Raw genomic sequence first — 26,264 nt, 5'->3', positions numbered from 1 at the left:
AATATAATGTTGTTTGCAATGCCATTTGTTTCTTTTCTAGCCCTGCTATCATTGCCAGTCTATTAGACAAACGCCATGACTCCTTTATCATGTCTGTGGTAAACAATAAAATGCCTCAGTCTTAATTGCCCAGTAAGGTACTCTGACTAATGATAGTCTATAGAAAAACAGATTTCATTATCATTGCCATAAATAATCATCTCAATGTGGTGATTGAGTAGGACAAGTCAATCAAATTATCATGACTGACAACAATGGCACCCTCCAGGTCTGGAGATTAAGTTTATTGGAAGAACATGAGATAAAACCAGGCTTTTGACAATGCTGACCAACATTATTGTATACATTCAACTATTTTATCCTGAAGGAGAGAAAAAAAATTCTATGTGCATGTAATGGTATTCCTTCATATAATTTAATGCTCAGTTTAATTTCTGTCAATTAGAATATCATTGAACATCATTATTTTTGAAAATGACATGAGACATATTTTTGTCCACAGAATATTTTTGATGCTGGATCACATGAATGCTTACAAAAATGAACCTTCATGTAGTTTGGATCATTTACCTTGGAATGTTCCCTGTTTCAATTTCAATGGCAGTTACCAACAAAACAGGTAAAGAAAATATATTATTTATAACAATTTCCTCCTATTAAATTTGTCATCCCAGTCATTCTAGAATGATGGCTTATTCCTTATTTAATATTGGCAAATAAATATATTTTGAATGTTCCATTTATTTATGTTCACAGAAGGGCAACTATAACTTTTTATTATTAGTATTATTACTATTAGTATTAATAAAGGCCCAATAGGGCTGACTGCCCCAGGTTATGTAGCAAAGGGGCTGCCACCCTATGCCTAGGTCCCATGAGGTAAACTTTAGGGTGAGCACAAATAGTACAAACATTCTGATTTGCAGAACTGAACATTTATTGAAATTATAATATGCTAAAATTAATATCTTGTGGTATATCACTTATCCTTGTGTCAGAACATAACCAAGTGCAAATGTTTATAATTCTATTTTTCATTCTAGAACTAATTTTTAGTATTAGTTTTGCCTTAGCAATGGAAAAACACATCTTTTTTTCAGCATAAGTATTTTTAATACAGTAGATCTTTTCAAACACCTATAAACTAGACTTCAATGCATTTTCAGTACTATATTCCATCTCCTTTTATCCCTATTCTAAGAGCACAATTCTTATCTTTCTTAAGTAAACATATTTGAAAGTATGTCATTGTGGACAAATCTCAAGCAGTATGAATGTTTTAAAATGAATCACATAAGGATATTATATTAGAATGCGTTATAAAATGTAAAAATGGCTATCTATACTACAGGTGAAACCTATCGGAGAGTCATGCTCACATTAACCATAATTCACTTTTTATGTGACTAATAAGCCGGTGTGCCATGATGGATTAACATTGAGGGTTTCTGTGGATAACACGCTGAATATGAATGAACTATGCCAGGCAGCTGCTATCAAGGTTGCTTTAGAGCTACGATGCCATAAACAAGGAGGAGACTACAGGGAACAAAATATAATATAATCTTATACTGCTCTAGAGGTTCTGCGTTTAGTATGAGTGCAAACATCTGGGACATAAAACAACATATATATATATATATATATATATATATATATATAAAGAATCATACGTAGAATATACTACAGTATATAGTATGATATATATAGCAAATGGAACCTTTTTTTAATGCCAAATCCTTGTAGGCTTGCATTTAAGAAATAAAAAGGAGCTGATACACTCTCGAATATTTCGGCAGTGGGGCATTAGTGTCGCCACAAATGTATTAGTATATCATAATGATGATCTCATAATAACACCTAGGCATGTTTTCGTTAAGCAAAAATACATCATGTGCAGCAGTGTAGACCAACTAGGCCTGGTCTCTGTGCCGCTTTACTGCATTGCCTTGCTGTACCACTGCTCAATGAGTAGGTTTGAGAGATCACAGCCTGCGTAGTGTCTCCTACCCTGCGCCTTGCGTGCTTGGAAGTGGAGACTCTGCTTTAAGTAACATAGAAACATAGAAAGTGACTGCAGATAAGAACTATTCGTCCCATCCCGTCTGCCCAACAAGTAGATCATAGGACTTCTGGATCAGATCTAGGGCAGCACCCCACAGAAGCACACCATTTTCTACTTGCAGCGTAATTTTGAGAAAATACCCCACAATGCTAAATACATGTAATAATAACTTAGCGTTTGTGGTAGACAAAGCATGTTGCACATACACACATTTGTAGCTTTTTTTGTCAACATTCTTTTGGCTTTCAGTTAGAATGTATTTATTATATTTCTGGGCAGAGTTCAGGTAATAGTGGTGTACTTAATGCCATCTTAAATGTTAAGTATTATTCAGCAGAGTAGGTAGAACAGAACTTTTTTCTCTTCTGGTAAAAATGATTTAGCCCTAATGAAACATGAAAAAGAAAATACTATCAGGGCCAGTTAAAATTAGTGTGTGGGAGTTATTATGAATGGTGAAACTTCTTTGGCAGCTTTGAAAGTACTCTTGAGACGAATCTCTCAAACACTGTAATGCTGATCTAATGAACAACCACTTCAAAACTGAAGTATATCTTAGCAGGGCTGTGCATGTCTCATGTAGATCCATGTTTGGTTTCGAGCCAAAGCATGAGAAGCCTGGTCTTCACAACCAGTAGAGGGTTTGCGGGAGAGGTGGGGGTATGAAGGTTTTTGGCTACTGTCCCAAGTTTATTTTTCTCTATGATTTAGAAAATGATGTCTAGAAAACTTTATAAGAAACATATATACAGCCATAGTAACCCATATGAGTCTTTAGTTAACATGGTGCCAATCAAAAAATCAAATTACATAAGCTCCCAGGACCCCAGAGGTCTAATTTTCAAATGAAAACTTTTGGAAGCATATACTATCTGTTTGAACTTTCCATACTAGTTCCAATGGTTTTCTCTGCAGCCTCTGTTGATAATTGTGTATTTGGGACATCGGATTACTGGGTTGTTTTGTGGGGCTTGCCCCAGGCTGAATCTCACCGGCCTGCTCCTCTATTGCTTACCACATCTAGATTACATTGAATTTAAGCTACATACAGCACTATCTGCTTTACTGCGCTTTGTAATCAAATTTATTTTATTATTTTGTTTGCTTCTCTCTTAAGGTGTTTTTTCAGCAGCAGCGCTTCTAGCTTTTATCAGTAATACTGCATATAACTTGAATATGTTATATTGCTCTATACAAAAAAGGCCTTGCTTCACTTTAAAGTGTTTTTTGCAATTAGAGGTGGTCTGGTTCCCAACTTGCCATATTAGCGGGTTATGGGTAATTCTGAGACCCCTGTCATGTACAGTATTTGTGTCTTGGATTTATAATTTTCATTTTGTCTTTGCCATAACCAGAATCTTTGTTAATGAATGAACATGAATGTCTGTTGGGCCAACCTTCCAATTCCCCAAATAACTGACACAAATAAGGTCTACATGTTTTCCTTAGAGGGAATAAAGTTCCTTCTCAACTACAGAAGCTATCATCTTCCTGTGACCCTTTCCAAGTAGTTTACTGTTTTGGAGTTACATGTTGCCATATACTTGAGACGCTTTGAATGTGACTCATAAAAACATTGCAAATCACATGATCCATGAACTCAAATGCTCAACCACAAAATCTCATTTCCCAAACCTACGAAGGCACTGATGATGACAATCCGTGTTGCCAAGTCCCAATGACTCAAGATGGAACAATGCATGTAGACCAGAATGAAAGCAGAGCCATTCTTCCTTTAAACTACTAGTTTTTATAAAAATCTATCACTGTCAAAAGAAAATACAAGGGCCTTGATTCAATGCAGCATATAAATCTGCCACAATTAATTAAATAGCAAACCTCACATTGATCAGAATGGGGGGGGGGATAAAAAAATAGAACATATGTTCATACCTGGGAAGCTGCCTGTTCTGGCTACCTGGAAACCTCCCTGTTTGGGGGAAGTGGCTTTCCAAGGCGGGGGATTAGCTGCATATATAAGCAGAGCTAGCCCTGTTCAAAGCCCCAAACATGTTACATTTGTGTGGGGATAGAAGATAAATAGGACAGGGAATGGGCATGCAGAAATCCTGCTGCCAAAACCTGCAGATTTAATTCTCAGTTATGCATATATTGACCCAGATTAACTATAAGCTAAAACTTAGTTATAAAACTTAGATATCTGATTTTATTCATTTTTTGTATTGCAATCTATGTAAAGAAAATAAGGACTGCTATATAATTACTTTACTTTAATAGAATTTAAGAGACAGTTCCTGCCACCTCTAATAAAGGAGAAGGCATATTAAAGTACTTAATATAGCAGCCAATTTCTGGTAGGAAAGCGTTCTTCATGGCGTATGCGCACATGGCCCCAACCACAGCTTTTACCAATCTGATGCTTATATCATGTGCAGGGAGATGCGTTCAGCCGATCAAATTTGTGTGGAAAATAGTTTGGGTTGAGGGAAAGGGCAAATGTATATGAGGATATGAGGAGGATGCAGAATCCCCCTATGCATATGCAAAAGGAACACCATGAAAACTTATAGGGACCACCCAGCTATCATATGCACTAAAGTACATATGACTGGAGTGTCCCTTTAAATAATTTTGTACCATTGCTAAAGTAATGCCGCTTTGTTAGTTGATAGTTGTTAGCTGAGGGTCATTAGCTATGGATAAAATGGTTATGAGTTCCTCCAGTAGAACCCCTTATACGACAACATTTTATATATAACCCCTCTCAGCTCAATGCACAAAACAATGTCTGCCTCGTAGATTGCTTATCAGTACATAATGCGTGATCGTTATTGCAATTGGCCTCCAAAGGAGTAATGTGTTTTACACAAAGGACAAACTAATAGCATATCTAACCATCGTCTATTTTTCTTTTCACTTTTTATAGATCTTCAAGTCCTCAGAGTGAAAACTTGAATAGGGTCACCTTTGTAATACACGTTGTCCCTGCAAATAATTATTGCAGTTTTGATGTTTTTACTTTTTTTTACTACATTTTTATTACTCATCTTACGATATGTGTCCAGTGAGACCCTAAAATCATACCTTCTTTATTAACCTTCTTTCCCACTTGTGTGAAGATTGTTACTCTTATCACAAGTTTATATCGTATTAGCCCTACAAGGCAAAGTAAAGTTGCTGGAAGTGTTCTTTTGCTCTTTCTACCCTCATACTATAGTTTGGTTTGACCCCTATTGTAGTGTTTCTTCCTACATATCTACGACCAATCTCTTGATGCGTGATAACATGTTTAATAATCACTCTTCTAGTATGTGTGACTGGTAGTGGCAAACTAGCTAAAATATTTCAAGCTTCTGATAGGATTTACATGGAAATTTAAGACACCATAAAAATTGGTGTTTGATTAACTATATGCTTTGTTACTTCTTCTTTTGATTAGTATAGCTACAAATAGAACAATCATCTTACATTTCTAGGAGATCTCATTAGAGATAGATCCTATAACCATATAGGATAAACCAGAGTTTTGTTTTAATGGGAAGTATTTTAAATAAAATTATCCCAGAAATAACAAACGTTTGAATATATTTATAGAACTAGTTTACAGCAGTGATTTTGCCTTTAATGGAGTAAAACCTCCACTTACCCTCTCCTAGCATTGAGAATTTTATGCAGGAATATAACCATCAAAATCATAACACAAGTATTTAAGATGATTCCAGTCAATGGTATAGAGAGACAGTTGGTATTGAATACATACAGATTGCTTATTTTAATCTGTTGATTTGATGTTAACTATTTAATGGCTTTACTAGGTTTGGGAATGTGACAATTTAGTGGGATTGAGATTAATTAAATCTTTGTGCAGCTGCCAAGAGAACCACTATTTTAAAGCCATAACTAGTAGCATATGAGCGTGGCTAAATGTTGTCAATTGCCAGTTTTGCCAATACTCTGCCTAGTTCTATACTCACTTTTCCATTTACAGTTCATCCAGGACGGCCAATGCCCCAAAGGCATTGTTAGGAGTGGCTAATGGGGATTAACAAATCAATGTGCCCTAGGCAAACTATGACAAAGCATTTTGATTGTAAAAAATATATGAGGCGTAGTTTACTATTTCAGTTACAGGTATGATTTATGTTAATCTATTATAGCACTAGAATTATTAATTTTGTTTATTTTCAAATTATGTTACCTTACATATGCCTTAGTCGTTACAGAGCATCACTTCTGTACTGCAAGTGAAACTAATACTGTAGAAGTAGACTCGCTAGGCTGTCTACCATATGTTTACTATTTTACGTGATGACTAAGAGATCGTAGTGTGTTAGCTGAACATTTGGAAACACATTTTGGTGCATAGCTATTCCAGTCTTGATGACTACCTTTATACACCTACCACAAGTGTTTCTCAACCTTGAAGATCTGTTTGTATATTAAGTTAAAAGAATGTATATTAAGTTATGAAATATTTTTCAGAAGGGAAGCAATTACATCTAAAAAAACCAAGCAGTGATTAAGTTACGAGTTTAAGATTTTGTTAACTCACCTACAGCCAAGGGATAATACATTTTGTACAGTTATAGTGTTTAAATAGGTAGAATTTAACATATATATATATATATATATATATATATATATATATATACTTTTCATGTTTAAATATTGCGTTGTGTAGTTACCACAAACAGGGATAGATTCATACAAGCAAATAATAATATATACTCGCTTTTATTTAATTGAATGCTTTTCACATTGTTTCCTCATCGAATTGGAACTAGAATCAATCATTAATTAGAAGCGGAGCTTATAACATTAGTTATAGGTGACTGGCCTTAAATGTCAACTTTGGTGCTTTCGGTGAGCCTGAGGAAGGAAATTGATTGTGTTACTTTTATCTTGCTTTATTGAATACGAGCACACCTCTTTACTGGTTTAACAAGTTCTAACTTCTAATTAAATGAATGTCTGCAAGTGGAATCTTTTTACAGAATTGGATATAAATGGAAGAGTGCTCTAAATCATATGTGGAAAGATGAACTCCTCTTTTCTCTCCATGCTGTGTCAAATTCATTTCTTTTTTTATTTCTTTCATCTAGTGGCCTATTTTTTCTCAAAGGTCCACAGAGGCCATTTGCTAACATAGCAACCAAAGAAACCTGCATTATTAATTGTTCTCTATGTTACGTTGGATTTTAAGTTATTTTTTATTTTGCTATTTTTAAAATAAGAGAAAGAAAAGAAAGTTAAAATGCATTCTTGCCTTTTGTTCTATAGTTAAGATGTGCAGCTAACAATATCTATACTTAACAACTGAACTGACATCCAAAACATTGTCATTGGCACTAATGTGCTCACCATATGTATACTTTATATACAGTTACAGAGTAGTCAGTTCTGTATGAGATAAAATATTAGAAAAACACATTTGGGTTTTCATTACATGTGTTCCCATCTACTTGCCATTTTGAAAATGCTCCCCTTTTCTGCTTCCTTAGTCTATCACCTTTCTGACACTATAACCTGGTCATCCTTTACTTGGTTAGCTCTCTCATGATGTGTGAAATAAGTGTAGATTATTTTACTGAGAACTGAAATAGTGTATTTTTAACCTGAAGGAAAATACTACCATTGAACCCACGTTCATCATAGAACTATTTTGATGATGGCGTAGGATGGTGTAGAATGACCATATGTCCCAGTTTTCAGAGAAGAGTGACTTCATTTATACTTCTTGGAATTATGTTTGTCCTTGAAATTTGTTTATTCAATGTAACCATGGCCTTGATATCTAAGCAAAAAAAATGCCTTAAAAAGTATTAGATGTTGAATATTTGTATACAATTCTGCACCAGACACTCCAAAATAATATTGATAATGTGAGTACAAATTGTATTTACGGAAATACTGAAATGTAATTTCAAATCTGATCATCTTCTAGTAACCATATACTCTTTAACGTCACAATTTTATAATGTCAAATATTATCATTTGAAATATTGATGTGTGGCCATCATACCCTTAACTTTATTTCAATAAGTATAGCTTTCAGATTATGCAGCATGATGATGACATTGGATTGTTATTTATTGTTGAGGTGAAGTGACCATACATGAAGCACTTTAGGTGATATCAAAGAAAGACATATACTAGGGTTGACCATTTGGTTTAGGACCCAACCAGCAAATATCAACCATAACATTATTTTTTCTGTCATTTAAATAATGTGATTCTAGTTCTTCATATCTCTCCTTATTCTAATTTAGCATGCACGCATGCATGAACACAGTAGTAAGGTTAGCCAAATTAATTCAAATATAAATGTGACATTGTAAATCTCGCTATGGCACACAGAAGCTCCTTGCATATGTTTACTTGTGTCAAATGAAAGTAAAAAAAATGCTAAACTGTCTCAAACTCAATGTCACATATATTATTCAAAAAGTGCTTCTCAGATTTCAATATTATTGAAACCCTTGGGTCCTCATTAGGCACAGAAAAGAGGTAAGACCAAGTTCACTAAAATGTGTTTTGGTCCTTCTTTAACTGCATTGCTGATTTCTGCTCAGCCCCAATTGAGGCAGTATTTAAGTAATTATTGTATGCCAACAACATGGGCTTAAGTCATTAAATGAAAACATTTTTTTATTTTATAATCCCTAATAACAAATTGGTAGACATTTTATATCAAACTTTTTTACTATAATTACTACATGTTCAGTTTCAGCAGTTTAGAAAGGCACACATTCCTCTTTTACTTTTACTATTTTCATTTTTACTTTATTGTAACTTTTTCTTTACTTTTAGAAATACAGCTAAAAGAAGAAACTGTTAGACTGAGTTAACAAAGCTAGGGCTTGCGGTGGTAGGATGATAGCTACACAAATAGGGCAACATCCTTAAAACTTCAGGGTGGTCTGTGATCTTTCACCTTACATGTTATGACAGAGAAAGGTTCATCTGATTTAGCTGTCAATTTGCCATTTGCTATTTACTAAGCTTTGACTGTGCTGCTACTAATGTCTTCAGCTGGTGGCCATTTAAAGTTCTGTTATTTTTATGTGCTTCCTGAACAGGCAACCAATAAAAAGATTTAACAAGTTCCTTAAAAATGTATTGTTTGTAAAATGTACTTCGTTTTAAACTTTTATATTTATTAGATGGAAGATATATATATCTATATATACTGTGTGTATATATATATATATATATATATATATATATATATATATATATATATATACATACATACATACAGTACTGTGGAAATATTTGAGGTAGGTACAAAAAATAAAAGTAAGAATGCTTTTAAAAATACACGTTAATATTTTATTCCTATCATTTAATAAAAGAAGCTTACTTTCCTTCACAATTAGAATATGTCCCCAGTGCCATCAGATTAGTATTGACCCTGGTACACCCACATACTGTCCAGAGAAGGTTGGTAGGAAGTGGTATAGAACATTTGCAGCCAAAAATGCCATGCCTTTGACATGAAAAAAATGCCAAGCGACCAAACACAGGAGCTGGGGTGCAAAAAATGGTCTGCTGGCGTTAGTTACGCTGGGGCTTCTATGACTGAGCACTGGAAGGTCATGTGACGCCAGTGCTCCGTCATAGAAGCTCCGGCGGAAGTGCCAGCAGCAGCGGGGGTTGTCTGCGTCCATCGAGTGGACTTTCGTCGGCTGCCAGAGAAGAGAATTCCCTGCAGCGCTGAGGGGAATTCTCCTCTCTGGCAGCCAGGGAAGGTATGCGGGATGCGCGTAGACAACCTCCGCTGCTGCCTGCGCTTACGCCGGCGCTCGGTGATAGAAGACCCGTATTTGCTCTGAAAAAACCTTGTCCTATAATCGAGCAAATACGGTGTATCTACACCGACACAATATATATATATATATATTTATTGTGACGGAACTTCCTTTAAAGCACAATGAGATTGTCAGAGATCTTTAAAAACCACTTGTCTTCTAGGGTAGGATAAAAGCCAATTCCAGATCCAGCTAAAATTGAAGTATTTATTTTCTTCAAAACAGCAGCAAAACTAATATACAATATAAACAAAATAAAGCCCTGCTCCTCTGAGCAATAACTAAACACAGTTATTAGTGATGAGGACCACGTGGAAATGCAGTATACTGCCACTAGTTCATTGAGATAGTAGCTAGCTGTTATGATTCCAACTACACAACTATGCAACAACGGGCTGTATGGCATCTTCTTCTCCGGTACTTTAAACATATGGTTGGCAGGAGCCATTGTAGTCAGTTGCAAATATGGATCTTTTTTTCTACTTTGTAAATGTAGCAGCTAATATCAATTAGCCTATACGGTATATGCAGGACTCTTAAATGCTTACTTGGCAAATCTAGTCCTGGTAAGGCCACTTAATTCATAAAGCACCTCCAGCAAAGCATAACATATGCTAGGATTAAAAAGCGCTTCTTGTACTTAGTGATGAATGTGTTTGCTTTAACCTGATAAAAACAATTACAAAACTGCTGACAGGTCTTTGCACATTTAAACTTGTTTTGAAAAATGTGACAATAAACCGAGAGCCTATAAACCTCAAAAATGAATGTGTGTGTTTAACCTTATTAACGGGTTTTCTTGAATTATAGAAACATGCTATATTGTGCATTGTATGAAAGCAAATGATGGCTGGATAGTCAAGTAAAAAAGGGACTAAATAGATCACTAGTCAAGATAAGTACTTTTTTTCCAAGCATGGAGGTAACAAGGTTAATTATGTACTGATGGAAAATATATATTTTATCTACAGGTAGAACATACCGTATTTGCTCGATTATAAGACGAGGTTTTTTTCAGAGCAAATGCTCTGAAAAATACCCCTCGTCTTATAATCGGGGTCGTCTTCTAATCAGACCTCAAATAGAGGTCTGATTAGGAGACTAAGATCCAGATCCCCCGCACCGCTGCAGGGGACCTGGATCCTCCTGTCGTCGCCCCCCCCCACACACACACACACACTTACCGGTGCTTCCGGAGGTGAAGTTGGCAGCGGGGGTTTGTATGCGTCCGTCGCAAATACCTTCCCCGGCTGTCAGAGATCAGAGTTCCAGAGTTCCTGATCTCTGAGAGCCGGGGAAGGTATTTGCGACGGACGCATACAAACCCCCGCTGCCAACTCCACCTCCTTCCGGCTGCCGCGGAATGAGACGTCAACCCGCTGCCCCGACAATACAGCAGGAAATTGGAAGCACCGGTAAGTAAGTAAGTGTGTGTGTGTGTGTGTGTGTGTGTGTAGGGCATTTCTGGAATGCCTTACACCCCTATATGCCACTCTGGCATTTAGGGGGTTAAAAGGCATATTATGGGGCAGAGTGGCATATAGGGAGGTATAAGGCATTTCAGGAGGCAGAGTGGCGTTAAGGGGGCATTTAATAGTGCACTCTGCCTCCTGAAATGCCTTATACCTCCCTATATGCCACTCTGCCCCATAATATGCCTTTTAACCCCCTAAATGCCAGAGTGGCATATAGGGGTATAAGGCATTTCTGGAGGCAGAGTGCTCTATATAATGCCTTTTAACTCCCTTAATGCCACTCTGCCTCCTGGAATGCCTTATACCTCCCTATATGCCACTCTGCCCCATAATATGCATTTTAACCCCCTAAATGCCAGAATGGGATATAGGGGTATAAGGCATTTCTGGAGGCAGAGTGGCACATAGGGGGTCAAAAGGCATACCATGGGGCACAGTGGCATATAGAGGGTTAAAAGGCATATCATGGGCCACAGTGCCATATTGGTGTGGCAAGCCTGGGGGCAGATGTGCGTAACTGGGGGACAGGTTGGAAAATACAAGAAATAAAAACAAAAAAAATATATTTTTCTCAATCATAGCTTTTATTAAAAAAAAAAGTTTACATGAATTAACATTTACTGGTAAAACTTTTTTCCTTTGGGGTCGTCTTATATTCAGCCTTTTTCTTTTTTTCCTAAGTTAATATTCAGATTTTGGGGGGTCGTCTTATAATCAGGGTCGTCTTATAATCGAGCAAATACGGTAATTTGGACATCTTTTATTAAACTAAGCATAGGGTCATTTTACCTTGTACCACTACAACGCTGCCAGCTCCTTTTTAATGTAAGACTGTCATTTTTGTCTATATAGTTTAACTCAGGTTGAACACGTACAAAGTTTAGCCTCCCAGTGTCCTCTGCTCAATGGGCCGGTTACAGGAGAAAGCTGTGATCTCCCAAACCAGGCCTTTTACAGTATAGAGTAACACTGGCTCAGCACAGTCTCCTTAGATTGCAGTAGAAGACGTTGCAAGCCTTTAAGACACAGAACACCGGTATATGATGGTGCTTTCAATGCCGATTACAGAGGCAGTGACTTGAGGTGCTGCCCTAGGTCAGGCCTAGGGCGGCTCAAAAGATAACTATATTGCTGGTGGGGAGCTACTTCATATATCTATATGACATCATATCCCGGTTCTGTGCATCTATTGCCAGCGCAAAGTGCTTAGGGAGCACCAAGGCATAGGGCTGGAGTGACAGACCTTGTACTCCCATGACAGGAGGAAAGACAGGAGAGGAAGAGGAGAAATGGGTGCTGCAAGGGCAAGTGTGAGCCAATATTTTTTTGTGTGTGGGCAAACGTTCATGTGTATGTATGTGTGTTTGGGCAGACGTGTGTAAGGGTAGTGTATGTGTGAATGTGTGTGTGGACAGGCATGCATAAGGGCAGTATATGTGTATATATGGGCAGGCCTGTTTGTATATGTGTGTGTACAGGCATGTGTGAGGTCAGTATATATGTGTATGCATAGGCTGGCGTGTGTGAGGGTAATTAATGTGTATGTGTGAGCAGGCATGAATAAGGGCAATATATGTGTGTATGTATGAGCAGGCATCTGTAAGGGCAGTATATGTGTCTGTGTATGGGCAGGCATGTGTAAGGGTATTGTATATGCATATGTATGGTCATGAGGCTGAAGCCTGAAGCAGATAGATAGGGAGGGGAGAAATTTTATTCAGCCCCGGGCAACCATAACCCTGGTTATGCCATTGTATGCAGTAGTTAGCAGGACCGGCCGAAGACTTAACGCCGCCTGGGGCGAAGTTTAAAACGCCGCCCCCCCCCCGCCGACGCCAGGGGGGGGCGAAGTTTAAAAAACGCCGCCCCCCCCGCCGGCGCCATAATCTACGATCCCCCCCCCCGGTACTTACCTTTAAACAGTCCTGCGGCGAGTCTCTCTGCTCTGCCACGGTGCCGGCTTGTAATGCTGAGCGCCGGAAATTGACGTCACTTCCGACGCTCTGCATTACAAGCCGGCACCGGGACCGAACAGGGAGACTCGCCGCAGAGGAGAGAGAGAGAGGGGCGCCGAGCGGGTAAGCGAAAACCACTCGGTGCCCCTCTCTCTCTCTCTCTCCTCCGCTTCAAAAAAACAAAAAAAAAAGCGCTTGGGGCGGCAAAGTGCCGCCCCTTCTAAAGTGCCGCCTGGGGCAATTGCCCCAGTCTGCCCCATTATAGGGCCGGCCCTGGTAGTTAGGATGTGGGAGCAGCACATACTTTTGCGAATTTAGCATTTTGTATTTGCATTCTGGATGTTACATTGGATTACTTCTGAGTGTGATCTTAATGTGTGATCTTACTTTTTTGCTAACATCTAGATTTTAGACAGGTCATTTCTCCTATTATAAACAAATGTACTCTTAGTTCTGTAAAACATCTGGAACATTTCCAACCCTGGCTCGGTATTTGGATTACAATAGAAAATAGGGTTATTACATCAACAAACTGCATTTCCTTTTATAAGATACTATAAAATCACAATGTGACTCTGAGCCTTTCTAAGCCATCTTCTGAAAGTAATCACTCTTTTAATCTCCAGTACAATGCTAAAACAATCCATCCATACATGTCTCATTAAACACTTTCATTATATTTTAATGGAAACGTGGTTTATACAATGTGAAAGGTGAACACAATAAAATAAATAGCTTTATTTTGGGAGCAAGGCTATTATTTGCAGCTATATAGTGATTAATGAGTGCATTTTATAGAACTCACTCAACACACAATATCTCTAACAAAACAATTATGTGAATGAAGAATTTTAATACTAAATATGATGTAAGCAAAACAGATGTATTATTGCCTATACCAGCAGCCAGTCAACTATCATAGTAAGTGGAATTTCTCAAATTAGAAGTTGTTTCTCTTTTTCAAAAGGTGATAGAGAGAAAGACCTAATATATATATATAGATCTAATATTTTATTAAAAATTATTCAGTTAACACATAGTCATTACTATTTGTATTCAGAAGAACATGAAAAGGAACACGAATGCTGTTTTTTTAATTGGTCAAATTGAGTTCAAATAAACTAATAAGAATCTTTGTCTTGGTCTTCGTTAATATCTCCTACCTAATCTCCCTGGTCCCTTTTCCCCATACAAGTCACTGCCTCTAACCTACTTTGTCTACGTAACATTGCAGGGGTTAATGGGAATGGGGATCTGTAGGATAGCGTCATGAGTTAAAGATCCCTAAGAGCGACTCTATTGGTTGCCAGCAGGGGCCTCCTCTGGCATTCACCAATGAGTGTCACTGTGGGCAAACCTCCTCGTCCCTCTTTAGGTGTGCTACTGCTGCAATCTTACATCTTCTATCTTCATCCGCATCTGTGTGGACTTAACCCGTCAGGAACTTCGGCCAAAATGCCGCCATATTGCTGTGCAGTTTGTTAAAAGAAGGGATTAGCCTGATGCAATGGAAATAAGTCATTTTGCTATTGGAGTCTGACTTTTTGGGAAGTGGGTAAGCCACCCCAATTGCAGATAGCTGTTGCTGTGTCTAGCAAGTGCTCAAACAGGAGCACATAGTTTTTCATGTTTATTTTAAATTATATGAGCTGGACATGTCCTGGGCATCATTTACCCTAAAATACTGTGGTTACTAAAAGATGCTTGACACAATCCTGAAGGTATTTACTAAAAACTTGAAATGCCAGCTACTGAGCCTTTCCTTCCTCAGACGGAATCATCAGTTCAGTTTCTCTCTAGGATTGCATTGTTCTTTTTTATCACGTTAGTGCAGGGCTTCTGTTACTCATCATCAATGGTGGGCTGACAGAATCCTCAGACAAAATACAATTCCTGTTCGAACCCTTCAGATTTCTACTGGACATCTTTTAAGGCAAAGTATACACAAAAAAAACCTTGCTCTATATGATACCAGTCTACCTGCAGCAAGGAATTCTCACCACAGGGAGTGTAAATGTCTGATTATTTACAAAACTTGGGGAATGTCCAAGCTGGTAACTCAGAAGAACTCTTCAACTCTCAAAACTCAGCTCAGCAATTAGTAAATTGAATCCCATTTGAGCAGACAATTAGATCTGAATTTTAGCGGCACATTATGGTAGCTAAAACATGGACATTTACTGAATAATCCCCAATTTATATATGTCACCCAGAAACCTGTTCAATGTGTAATACATTTCAATGTAACTGCTTGAAAATGCGGTGTCCTATTTATTTATTAAAATGAGTATCCTTATTTTTCTCTTCTTTATCATTTTACACGTCCATAAACACTATTTTAGTAAGCATTAAAAAAAGCAAAATAGCTGTGAATCAATTGATTGCCCATGCTACATTTTAAAAGAGATGGCTAAAAAATGAACAAAAGGCCATATTTTTATTTTACTTTTAAAATAAAACATTAAGTTTAACATGAATGATGGCAGCTTATGTGTATTAAAATTCCATTAGGAAGCAGGCGCAAATGTCACAACATAAGTCAGTAAGTTACTTAATTACTGTTAAAGTTATTGGTTGGTCATTAAAAACTATTATCATTCAGATAGACTTGAAAGTATTAACCAAAAAGAACATGACATAGAAGAATAAAAATAGCATTCTTTTTGTTTATCCAATGATTGACTTGGTTCAGTGATTAAGAAAGTATTATTCTCTGCAGTGAACAGATTGGACTGTCAGGCTTAAGTATATCGAAACATTTAAGAAGGAAAACCCTTTCAAATGATATCAGATGCAAAGCAGGCTGCCAAATGCCTCCGAAAAGATCTAAAAAAAGACTGAAAATATGAAAATTTTAAGTCACTGATTATTGATCGGCCTCCCAGATCAATGTCAGTGGCCTAAACTTGTCACTTACAATGCACATTTTCCAGTTTCCACTCCACAATGTCTGAGAAACATGACCTATCTATGCATGTGGGGTATTGCTGTACTCAGGGGGTGTTACTGAACATAAATCAAGACCTATTTTGTTCTTTAACACATCCACTCTGAAAAATAAACATGGTGAAACCGCAAAGTGGATGTGAAATTTTTTTTCTTTTTTTTGTTAGACTAAATTTGGAAGGTGCCGGTGTGGAATCAGCTGCATGAGACAGGCCAATATGCCCCTAACTAGATTCCCTGGGCTGTCTAGTTTTTGAAAATATATAGTTTTAGGGTGTTAAAATGAAATATGGGACCTCTACGTGTCTCATTTAAGACCAGGACCCAGCAAACTGATCTGTCAAAATTCCGTGTTTGAAAACTGTAATGCGCATGTTCCAATTTTTAACCTGCATTGCCTAAAAGACATGCTCTAGCCATGTATATGGGGTATTCCTGTACTCGTGGGTTGCTTCTGAATACAAATCACAAGTTGTTTTAGTAATTTCATGTAACCAGGGGGGAAAAATACTGAAATAATGTGTTTGGATAGAATGGGTTTGTTAAAAATGAAAAAACTGAACGTTTACTGCAATGTTTAGGACAGACTGGCACTAAAATAGTTAAATCAAATGTGTTAAAATGCCCCTAATAAAATACTTTGGCGTATCATCTTTCAAAAAATATATACGTTTGTTTATCAGTTTTTATTTCTGGCCACTATTGGGGCGCAACTCCCAGCATACCACATTTAAAAAAAAATATTGTTTAGAAACAATGATGCGCGTCATTCATATTTAACCCTGTGAGTTCCAAAATAAATAAAAATACCAGGCATATGTGGTGTTTCCAAAAACAGGACAAATACCTAAATACACTTTTGGAGTTTTTTTCCATTTGCACTGGATATATATATTTTTTATAGGTGAAACTGAAAATATTTCCTTTTTTTCCTAATTTTCCCCACATTTTTAGATACTTTTCATGCTAAATGATGGTTTTTATATATAATTATTTCAAAATAAAGCCCTTCGTGTGCTGAAAACAACAATATATAATGTGTGGGGGTGCGTGAAATGAGTTAGTGAACATTCAGAGTTGAATAAACTCATAGCAAAAGCACAAAAACTCCTCTGGTCCTTTAGTGCAAACGTGGTAAAAAAAAAAAAACAAAAAAAAACAAACAAACCCAGTCCTGAAAAGGGTTAAGGTCCTCCATCATGTAGTGGAATGTCCAACTATTTTACATTTCACAAATTGGAGACCAGTTGCGAGATCCTGCGATACGGGGAAAGTTACTGCCGGACAGCAGTTCATATGTGCTGACTAGCAGGTGGTGAAATGCATATGTGTGCTGGAATAAATAGCTAATGTGGCAAACACCTTCTATAACTTATTCTCCCTCTAAACATTACATTTACTTTCGACATGGCATGGAAAGATTTACAAATAATCGTATCGTTTCATCATCCCTAAACGTTATAGCAATCAGTGTAAGAAATGTGTTTCTTGTAGGAAACCTACTGTAAAATCTTGTGAGACTGATTGTGCAGTATTAACCCCTTAATGAAACAATCATGAAATTAAAGGGGTTAACGCTTGTGTTTTCAGATTTGTTACTTTGATGTTTTTCTTTTCTTTACAATAGCCTGTAGTTCGCACCTGCTATGGTTAGTTTGTATTTCAATGAATGTTATGGGAGGAATATGCAGACTATGTTTGGAGAATAAGTGTTTTAATCAGTCTAAATTAGTAATTGCCTATATAACTAGTGTTTCTCTGAGAGAAATCTGTTTCGATAAAGCACGATAGTGTGAAACGCGTTAAGCATGTATTTTCTCCATTGCCTGTGAAGAGCTCATCTTGCTGGCTTTATTATATTTTGTTTCTACATTCTATTGATTGATTTTATGGGACTATGGACCAGAATAAAACCAACATTTATATTTGTTTCTCCATCTGAGCCACATCCTTTTGAGAGTGCTGGTGAATGCTTGTTTCTGTGTTTCGTTGGTGGAAACTCCCATTAGTAAGAGTCAGAGAGAAAGAGAGGGGCCATCCAGGTCCATGCAGACATTATTTATAAAAAATACATATTTTATTATTATTTTTTACATTTTTATTACATAAATGATCACTAAATAGTGACATTTTAGATCACTGTTCATTGATCGGATTCATCAATGTCAGTGATCTGATTACAGATGGTTACATATTTTTTTTATTTTACACTCTATTTTAAACAGATTTTAACCTAAAAAAGTTATCTGTTCTATGATTAATGATTTATTAAGCCACTGATTACTGATCAGTCTCACCAATTATCAGCCAGTGATCAAATCTGGTTGGTGCATATTATACACAAGTACTTTTTTTTTTTTTTTCTATAAAATTTAGTGTAAAGCTATATGTGCGTATTATACAAAAGTATTTATTATACCAAAGATTTTATGGTATGCTGTACTTTCTATGTGAAATGTCTGCTTTATAAAAGCAGTTGTTTTTAATTTTCTCTGTATCTTTCTAAAATTTATTTGGAAAACAATATTGACATAATTTGTAACCATATTGCAAGTGTCTGATTAAAGGAACTAATAAATGTAATCTACGAAAGAGATAATAATGCTAAAAGATAGTTTATTTGAATTTTGCAATTATGTCCTACTTACTTACTAATTCCTATGGCATAATTCTGTCAATTAATGAAATCATTCCAGAGTTATCAGTAATTCAGGTCCCGCTTTATTATATATGTATATATATATATACATATATTTGTATATATATATATATATATATATATATATATATATATATATATTTCCTCCCCAGGCAATCATCAGTAATTACTGAAAAACCTATTAACCAATTAGACTATAATGTTTCACTTATTATAAAAATGAAGTGCTTTTGTAGAATTCTTTTTGTATAATTTATAGATATAAGATGTTTGATTTAAACAATCTATCACTGTATTCCACTTTATTATGAAATTGCTGTCATCCCCTACATTTTAACTCTTTGCCCCACTATAAATGTAAGAGAGATTTCTATGTAACTGTAAACTGGTCGAGAGTCAAATATAAAAGCGAATCATCCAATAAAACTCTGCATTGGCACAACCTTCATCTGATGAGAAGTGTTTTCATTTTGTTAAGGGTCATGATGACTTTTCTGAATACTTGAAGCTTCTGAGTGCGGTATATAACTGTAGCTAACTGATCTTTTAGTCCCACTTCCACATTTGCCAATAGTTACAAAACCTTTATTGGCTTTTATGCACCTTGGATGCCTAAGACTTAATTGTCAATACTACCCACTAACCTAAGATTCACAATAAAGTCACAATATATAAATAATAAAAAAACAGGTGCTCAAAACATGATTGACAACAGTGATCCAGGAATAGGAATGGGACCTTTAATACCAAGCTTTTAGAACCTCCAAACAAGTCTTCAACGTTCTGTGTTTCAAAATTACTAAAAAATAATTTACACGTATATTTGTTTGTTATTTTGATTTATGCAGAAAAGTATATATTCATTTTATTCAAAGAGAAAGGGACTAAAGAAATTCTTAAAATATTTTCATGTCATTTTCCTAGTGATTTCAAATTTGTATTCTGTACTAATATACAGCAAATACAGCTTGGTATATTATGTAAGAACGTTGTACATCAAAGTTGTACTTCTAATTATTTACTGCCTTGTTTGAGCGCAATAATTGTTATTATTAAAATTAATTGAATTACATTTTCGATAAAGAAAACACCAGTCTCTCTATATAAATAGTTTGAATTGCTACAATATCAAACATACTGTAGGAAAAAAGTTTTAACCTCCATGCAAAACCCTTAAATATAAATGATTTGTGATTTTCAAAGGTACTCTTGCCAATACGTTGAATGTCTTTACCTGTTGTTGTTACAGCATGTCCTGTTTTAAAAAAATATGGAATCGAAAGACATCAAAAGAACAGTTTTGAAATGTCAGGTATGTATATTTACAGTGTAAAGTAATCTGTCCACGTCCTACACTTGATGTTTAGGTCACATACTTTTAAATTGCTTGAAGCCTCCCATCGCTTGCACATTTTCTACTGCTCACTGATGAGTTATTTTTGCAAACAGAGCAATTACTTGGAGACACCTGAGTGCTGAATTTGTTTGTCTTTTGGTCTCATATTTATTCTGCCTTTAAGAATGCCATTTCTCTATGATTCCCTTTGGAAATTGTACAAATGAAACCTAAAATTAAAATATCTAACGACGAAGGATCCCTATACCTTTTGTCTGTTTGCTTGTATTTGTTATTTTACAGTGCAGCTGAATCTGTTGGCACTATGTAAGCAACAATAGTAAAATTAATGATTAATTAATGCAAAGGCATTAATATTGCCTTTATTCCAGTCCTGTGGTGATGAAATACGTTAAGTAGATAGTTACATTGTTCATACAGTGTACCATTATGTAAAACATGTTACACACATAAAAATTAAACAAAATTATATTAAATATCAATAACTCAAAACAAAATAATGAAACATTTTGAAAATGATGTGCTTCAATGTAGGATTAAAATATTACCAAATATAATGTAGCTTGTCATTCAAAGGGGATAAACTATTAGGGTTACTGGGCATTCTCTGGACCTGTAATGCCACTATTGGAGAATAGCCTGCTTTGTTCCAAACAGTATGGTCTTTTGGATAACATTCAGTTGAAATCTCTGAGTAGGAATTTAATGATTTAAAGATAATAGATAATTACACCTTAGGCACAGATCATCTTATGTGGGTCCTTATAGATTGTGTGCTTCAAAAAAGGGAGGATAACACAAGAAACAAGGTACAAGTTATTAATATTTTATTATATATATATATATATATATATATATATATATATATATATACTTGATTATTTTTGAAATTTCTGGATGTTTTACTCCTAATGTAAGGAGAGACTCATAGTAAATAAACTTTACATCAAAACTTTAACCCCTTAATGAAAAAAGCCTGTACATGGACGGGCTCAAAATGCATTGTTTTCAATGGGTTTAGAGACCGCCCATTGTCCTTAAGGGGTTAATATTTATTGCCAAATGGTACAAAAATACCCCTTAAGAAATGAGGATGCTGTATCCAAGTGACAGTTTTGCTTAAGTCTTAATTCTGTCAAGAAGGTAATCTTAGCCTTAATATCTTCAAAAATATGATATGATATTCTGTTCCATCGTGCTGTTTCATTCTTTAATAATATAATTATTGGATTTTTTTTTTCAGGATATGACCTTGTGGAGCGTTTCTCTCTAAGATCAACATCCTGTGGAGCAGAAAAGACTTGCTTTAAGTTAGGAAACGTACCTCTTATCAGAGAAACACAGTAAGGATTGCATTTTCTTTATTAAAAACATGAGGGGGGGCGACTGAAAAAACAGTTATTACAGATTTTGTAGATGAATGGCAGAATGAACTAATAATTATATATGTCCTCAAATTACTGAATACATATATTTCTTCCAAATTATGCTTGTTTACAGGAATTTTAATTGTTTTCTTTAGTTGTTAAGTATTAGTGTAAGTTGATTAGTTGATTACAATTTTTCCCTATACAATATTATTTAGAAATTAACATTAACATTTTCCAATCACTAATTTCCATAATTGGCGTCATGAAATGAGCAAAATGTTTAAATATTAAAATGAACGCTATTGCATGCGTGTACTGAAAATGCTAATACTATTTAAAAGGGTCAAATATTTAATAGCAATCACATTTAATTTATCAGCAGATAAGAACCATTTGACAATCTAGACCTCCGCACTGTAGTTTGTTAAATTCCTTTAAGTATTTATATATTTAAATCATATCTCCCCTCTTTCTTTAAGTGTAGAGCGTAGGAACACAAACTAAACAGTAGAATTAGCTAACTAGCCTAAAATATAAAACCTGTTGAATTCCTACCAAAATCAGTGTTTCTGCAATTTGCTCAGAAGTGATTAAAAACTTTATGTTGAATTTGGGTCTGAAAAAATTTCCAATGTAATTTCCATGGGTGTCATCAGGATCTACCAAGTCAAATCAAAGTTGATGCCCATATTCAATTCAACATTTATTAAAGGGGAAACCCCCCCCACAAAACACAATATTTTTTGTTGATTTGGCATAGGGCTGTCTTTAATGTGTCACAAATGGAGCTTTTGCACTGGTCCTAGGCTTAACTTAGGGACCCACAGTAGCTGTTCCTTGGACTTTGTCAACAACTGCCGTAGTTTGAGGTGGAGGCCTAAGCAAAAAATGGCGCTGTTTTTTTGTTGTATTATGGCTAAGGCAAACCATTTCAGCTGCCATACCGAGGCACCCAATACATTTTGTTTGAGATGTTCTGGACTTGATTTCTTAACAACCTTTCCATGAATCATACTCAAAAATGCCTTCCGTGTAATTTTGTGAAACTAATGGAGGTGAAATGTGTGTGACGGATTTAGTCCTCTTGTTTTAGCTGGTTTGGCCTTGTGAGTATTTTACAGACTGCAGTGATGTGTTTATTCAGAGGAAGAGCTGACAAGAGGGGGAGTTGTGTTTCTGCTTCTTGACTTCTGTATACATTATGAAAAGCAAAGCCCATTGACCTTCTGCTACAAGAAGAGCTTGACTGGCCCTGTGTAATGTGTATTTAAATGTTGTCAAAGCTTCCTCGTGAGTTAAAGTATGTATCATGCAGAGCCAGCTAGTCCTTTTTATCCTGTAGATTTCACTAGATTGTAAATTTGAAAATCTTTTGTCTTTGCTTAGACCCACATATAATATTGTAAGAAATATTTTCTGCATTCTGAAGATTATAATTGAGCAGTATAACCTCAATAATCTTTTTCTTTATATGTGGGCTACAACTATAGGTACTATGCAGATGGTAAGCTTGGTTGAGTAGGGCCCTCCTTACATTTTCTTCCTGTAAATCCAAATTGTTATGTTATACAGTACCTATTATGTCCTGTTTACCCATTCTATAGCACTGCAGAATGAGTTGGTGAGAGAGTTAAAACCACTTGTCAACATTCCCTTTAGTTAACAGTCCCTCAAAGTTGCTAGTGCTACAGAATTTTGTAACCTGTAAACCTTGCTTGGTGCAAGATCAGCAACATGAGTTTTTTTTTTTAATATTTTTAATATTTTTTTTTTCTTGTATTAGTAAATTTAATCTGAATTAAACAATTCTTCCACTAATAGTTTTCCAAAGTGAACGAAAGATATAATCTCTGTCTTTGCAATTATTATTTGATTGGGAAAAGTGGAAAGAAATGTGTTAATTGTCATGTAATCTGGTATGAGTACGTCGACATCTTGGTTTGTTGTTGTACAGCTCTTTTATAGAATAAGTGGCACTGGTTACATTTAGCTGGTCTTCTACTCCCATATAGCCATTTTGGACTGTGTATAGCAGAACACAAGTAACTTTACTACAGGAAACGCAGGGTATCTGATTAAGCTGACTTAGGAAAGTGTAAACATCTTGCCTGTTTCTCTTGTTACACTCACTCATTCAGTAATAGCATAGAAAGCAAAGCATGTCTGGTGAGATATGATGAGATACATTACTTTGAAATAACATTAATATTTCAGTATATATATACATATATAATCTATGAATTCTAATGAGAATTAAAATTATTTTAAATGAAGTCCTATTAATGTTATGTAGCACAAATGAATGTTTACTTTTTGGTTATCTTTTCCACACTGTGTATGACTTATAATACAGCTTTAATATAGTTTTTAACATGACCTTCTGATTACGGTCTAATAAAATCATCAATTATGGTATTTTTAACTTTTATTCATTTAATTTTTGTGAAATTCATTATTTCCAGATTGTCTATGAACTATTAATATATATTTTTTTTTTTTGGAAAAGAGTTAAGTAATACAATTGTGGTAAAGGTTGTAATGCTGACAAAGAGGACAATGAATTTCACATTTAAAAAAGGCAAAAATATTATGTCATCGTGAAAGAAAATTGTTTGTTCTTCCTGGAATGCAAAGGATTAAATTTTAGTTCACTGCCATCAATGACGTCTTCTGGAAAAACAAGTAGGATTTTTCTCTATTGATCATAAAGAAAATTGTTACCTTTATTTTTGTTTAACACAACATATTTTTTCTAAATTGCCATCTCAAAGCTTCTTACAGTATGTTTGATAAATAATTCATTTTATGGTTTTTTTTATCCCGTGGATTGATATTGTATTGCCTGTTTCACATGTTTTATTTTTTTTGCCTTGTTTATATATTTAATAATATGTGATGGAGGCACTGTGTCCCATATGTGCTTTCTTTATGCCATTAAGTGTTTTTTTTCTTCTTATGATGTATCTGTTTGCCTTTGGTAAATGCTAACAAATACATGAAATCAGATTTTAATACACAAATCCCTTTCTAGTTCATCAGACCATGACCATGTTGTCTGATGGTTTAAAATAATGGCTAATTAGTCCACTTTGATACCAGGTGGTTCTATGCAGTTAAGAAGCTTTGGAGTTCAATAATTGAACATTCAAAGGAACAATCCAGATGTTGCATTATATTGTTTCCTTCTGATAGGATAATTAAATATTGGTAGGATTTGTTTCCCAGTCCTATTTGTCCAAGTAAACATACTTTAATTGTACTATATTAAAAATATTTGACATTCTTCAGTTATGAGTTCACTAGTGAATGATAAATCAATATATTTTTTACCCTTACAAATGTCACATATATGTATATTTATGATGTAAGGATGAGGTAAGGATGAACTTCTCATTACTGTTTCTGTTATTTTGTATATTATATATTATATATATATCTTACTAATGAACTTTGGAATTCAATTAAATGTATTATTTTGTTCTGATTGTAATCAACAATTCAACTGATTTTATTTAACAATGTACATTTTCTGTAGAATGATATACTGTATGATACTTGCTACAAAATTGCACTTAGGCCTATGCCACAATAAACCACTGTTTCTTACTGAGCCTGTTGAAACAATGAAAATGTATTGTATATTTGTTATAAAATACACCCTTAGTTAGAAGGTGATTTGTGTAACTGAAAGTTGAGCTATGACTTTACCCAAATCCAACATTTTATAATCTTATGGACCAAATAAGTCCACGAAGCTGTGTCTACAGATTACAATTATATATATATATCTTCCCTGCAGCCTGGGGGTTTGGGCTAGGCCCCTTAGTTCCAGTGAAGTATAGGATTAATGCTACAACATACAAAGATATTTTACATAATTGAATGTTTTGAACTTTGTAGTAGAGGACTGCACTGGGAGGCGGGTCCCGCGGGAACGGGCGGTCTTGCTGGGGCTGCGGGAGCGGGCGGTTAGGCACTGTACCTGCGGGTCCCGGTAATCCCGCGCAGTCCCGCAAGGCTGCCTTCTTGCTGCTCCCTTACAGTGTCTCCTAGCTTGCTCCGCCCAGGAACAAAACGGAGTCACGTGATGTGATGTCACTTCCTGTGACTCCGCCTTGTTCCTGGGCGGAGCAAGAGAAGAGACGCCGTGAGGGAACAACTCGAGGGCAGCCGTGCGGGACTGCGCGGGAAATCAGGTAAGGAGGCGGGGATAATTGGCCACAAATGTGGCAGGAGCGGGCGGGATTGGCCACAAATGTGGCGGGAGTGGGCGGGAGTGGATCACCCACATTGCGGGAGCGGGAGGGAGCGGGATTAAAAACCGCGGGAGCGGGCGGGAGCGGGATTAAAAAAGTAGTCCCGCGCAGGGCTCTAGTTTGTAGCACCCATTTGGTGAAAGCCCTTTCATGTTATAGCATGACTCTGGCCCTGTCTACAAAGCAAGGTCCATAAATACATGGTTTGATGAGTTTGGCGTGGAGGAATTAGAGTGGCCTGCACAGAGCCCTGACCGTAAACCCACATAACACCTTTGGAATGAATTGGAAATAAATGAATTGTGAGCCAGGCCTTCTCATCCAACATTAGTCTGCCTGACCTCACGAAGAAGAGGCTGTTAGAGCTGCAGGAGGGGGGTGTTACGGAATATTGTTACATTTGGTAATT

At 35.9% G+C, this 26,264-nt stretch overlaps 1 protein-coding gene across 1 annotated transcript in view; it reads left to right on the top strand.

Annotated features, from left to right (window-relative positions):
• Window positions 1-506: 506 nt before the first annotated feature.
• Window positions 507-26,264, top strand: part of LOC128482892 (collagen alpha-1(XIX) chain-like) — a 53,037-nt gene continuing 27,279 nt past the window's right edge. Inside the window, exons 1-3 of the mRNA XM_053458861.1 lie at window positions 507-619; window positions 20,122-20,184; window positions 21,473-21,572. Of these exons, the coding sequence (XP_053314836.1) occupies window positions 529-619; window positions 20,122-20,184; window positions 21,473-21,572 (254 nt within the window). The 5' untranslated portion in view covers window positions 507-528. The remainder of the gene's footprint in view (window positions 620-20,121; window positions 20,185-21,472; window positions 21,573-26,264) is intronic.

This window comes from Spea bombifrons, chromosome 3 (assembly GCF_027358695.1).
Source record: "Spea bombifrons isolate aSpeBom1 chromosome 3, aSpeBom1.2.pri, whole genome shotgun sequence".
Lineage (NCBI taxonomy): Eukaryota > Metazoa > Chordata > Amphibia > Anura > Pelobatidae > Spea > Spea bombifrons.
Note: the sequence above shows the minus strand (reverse complement) of the source record. Positions and strands in the feature narration are given on the sequence as shown.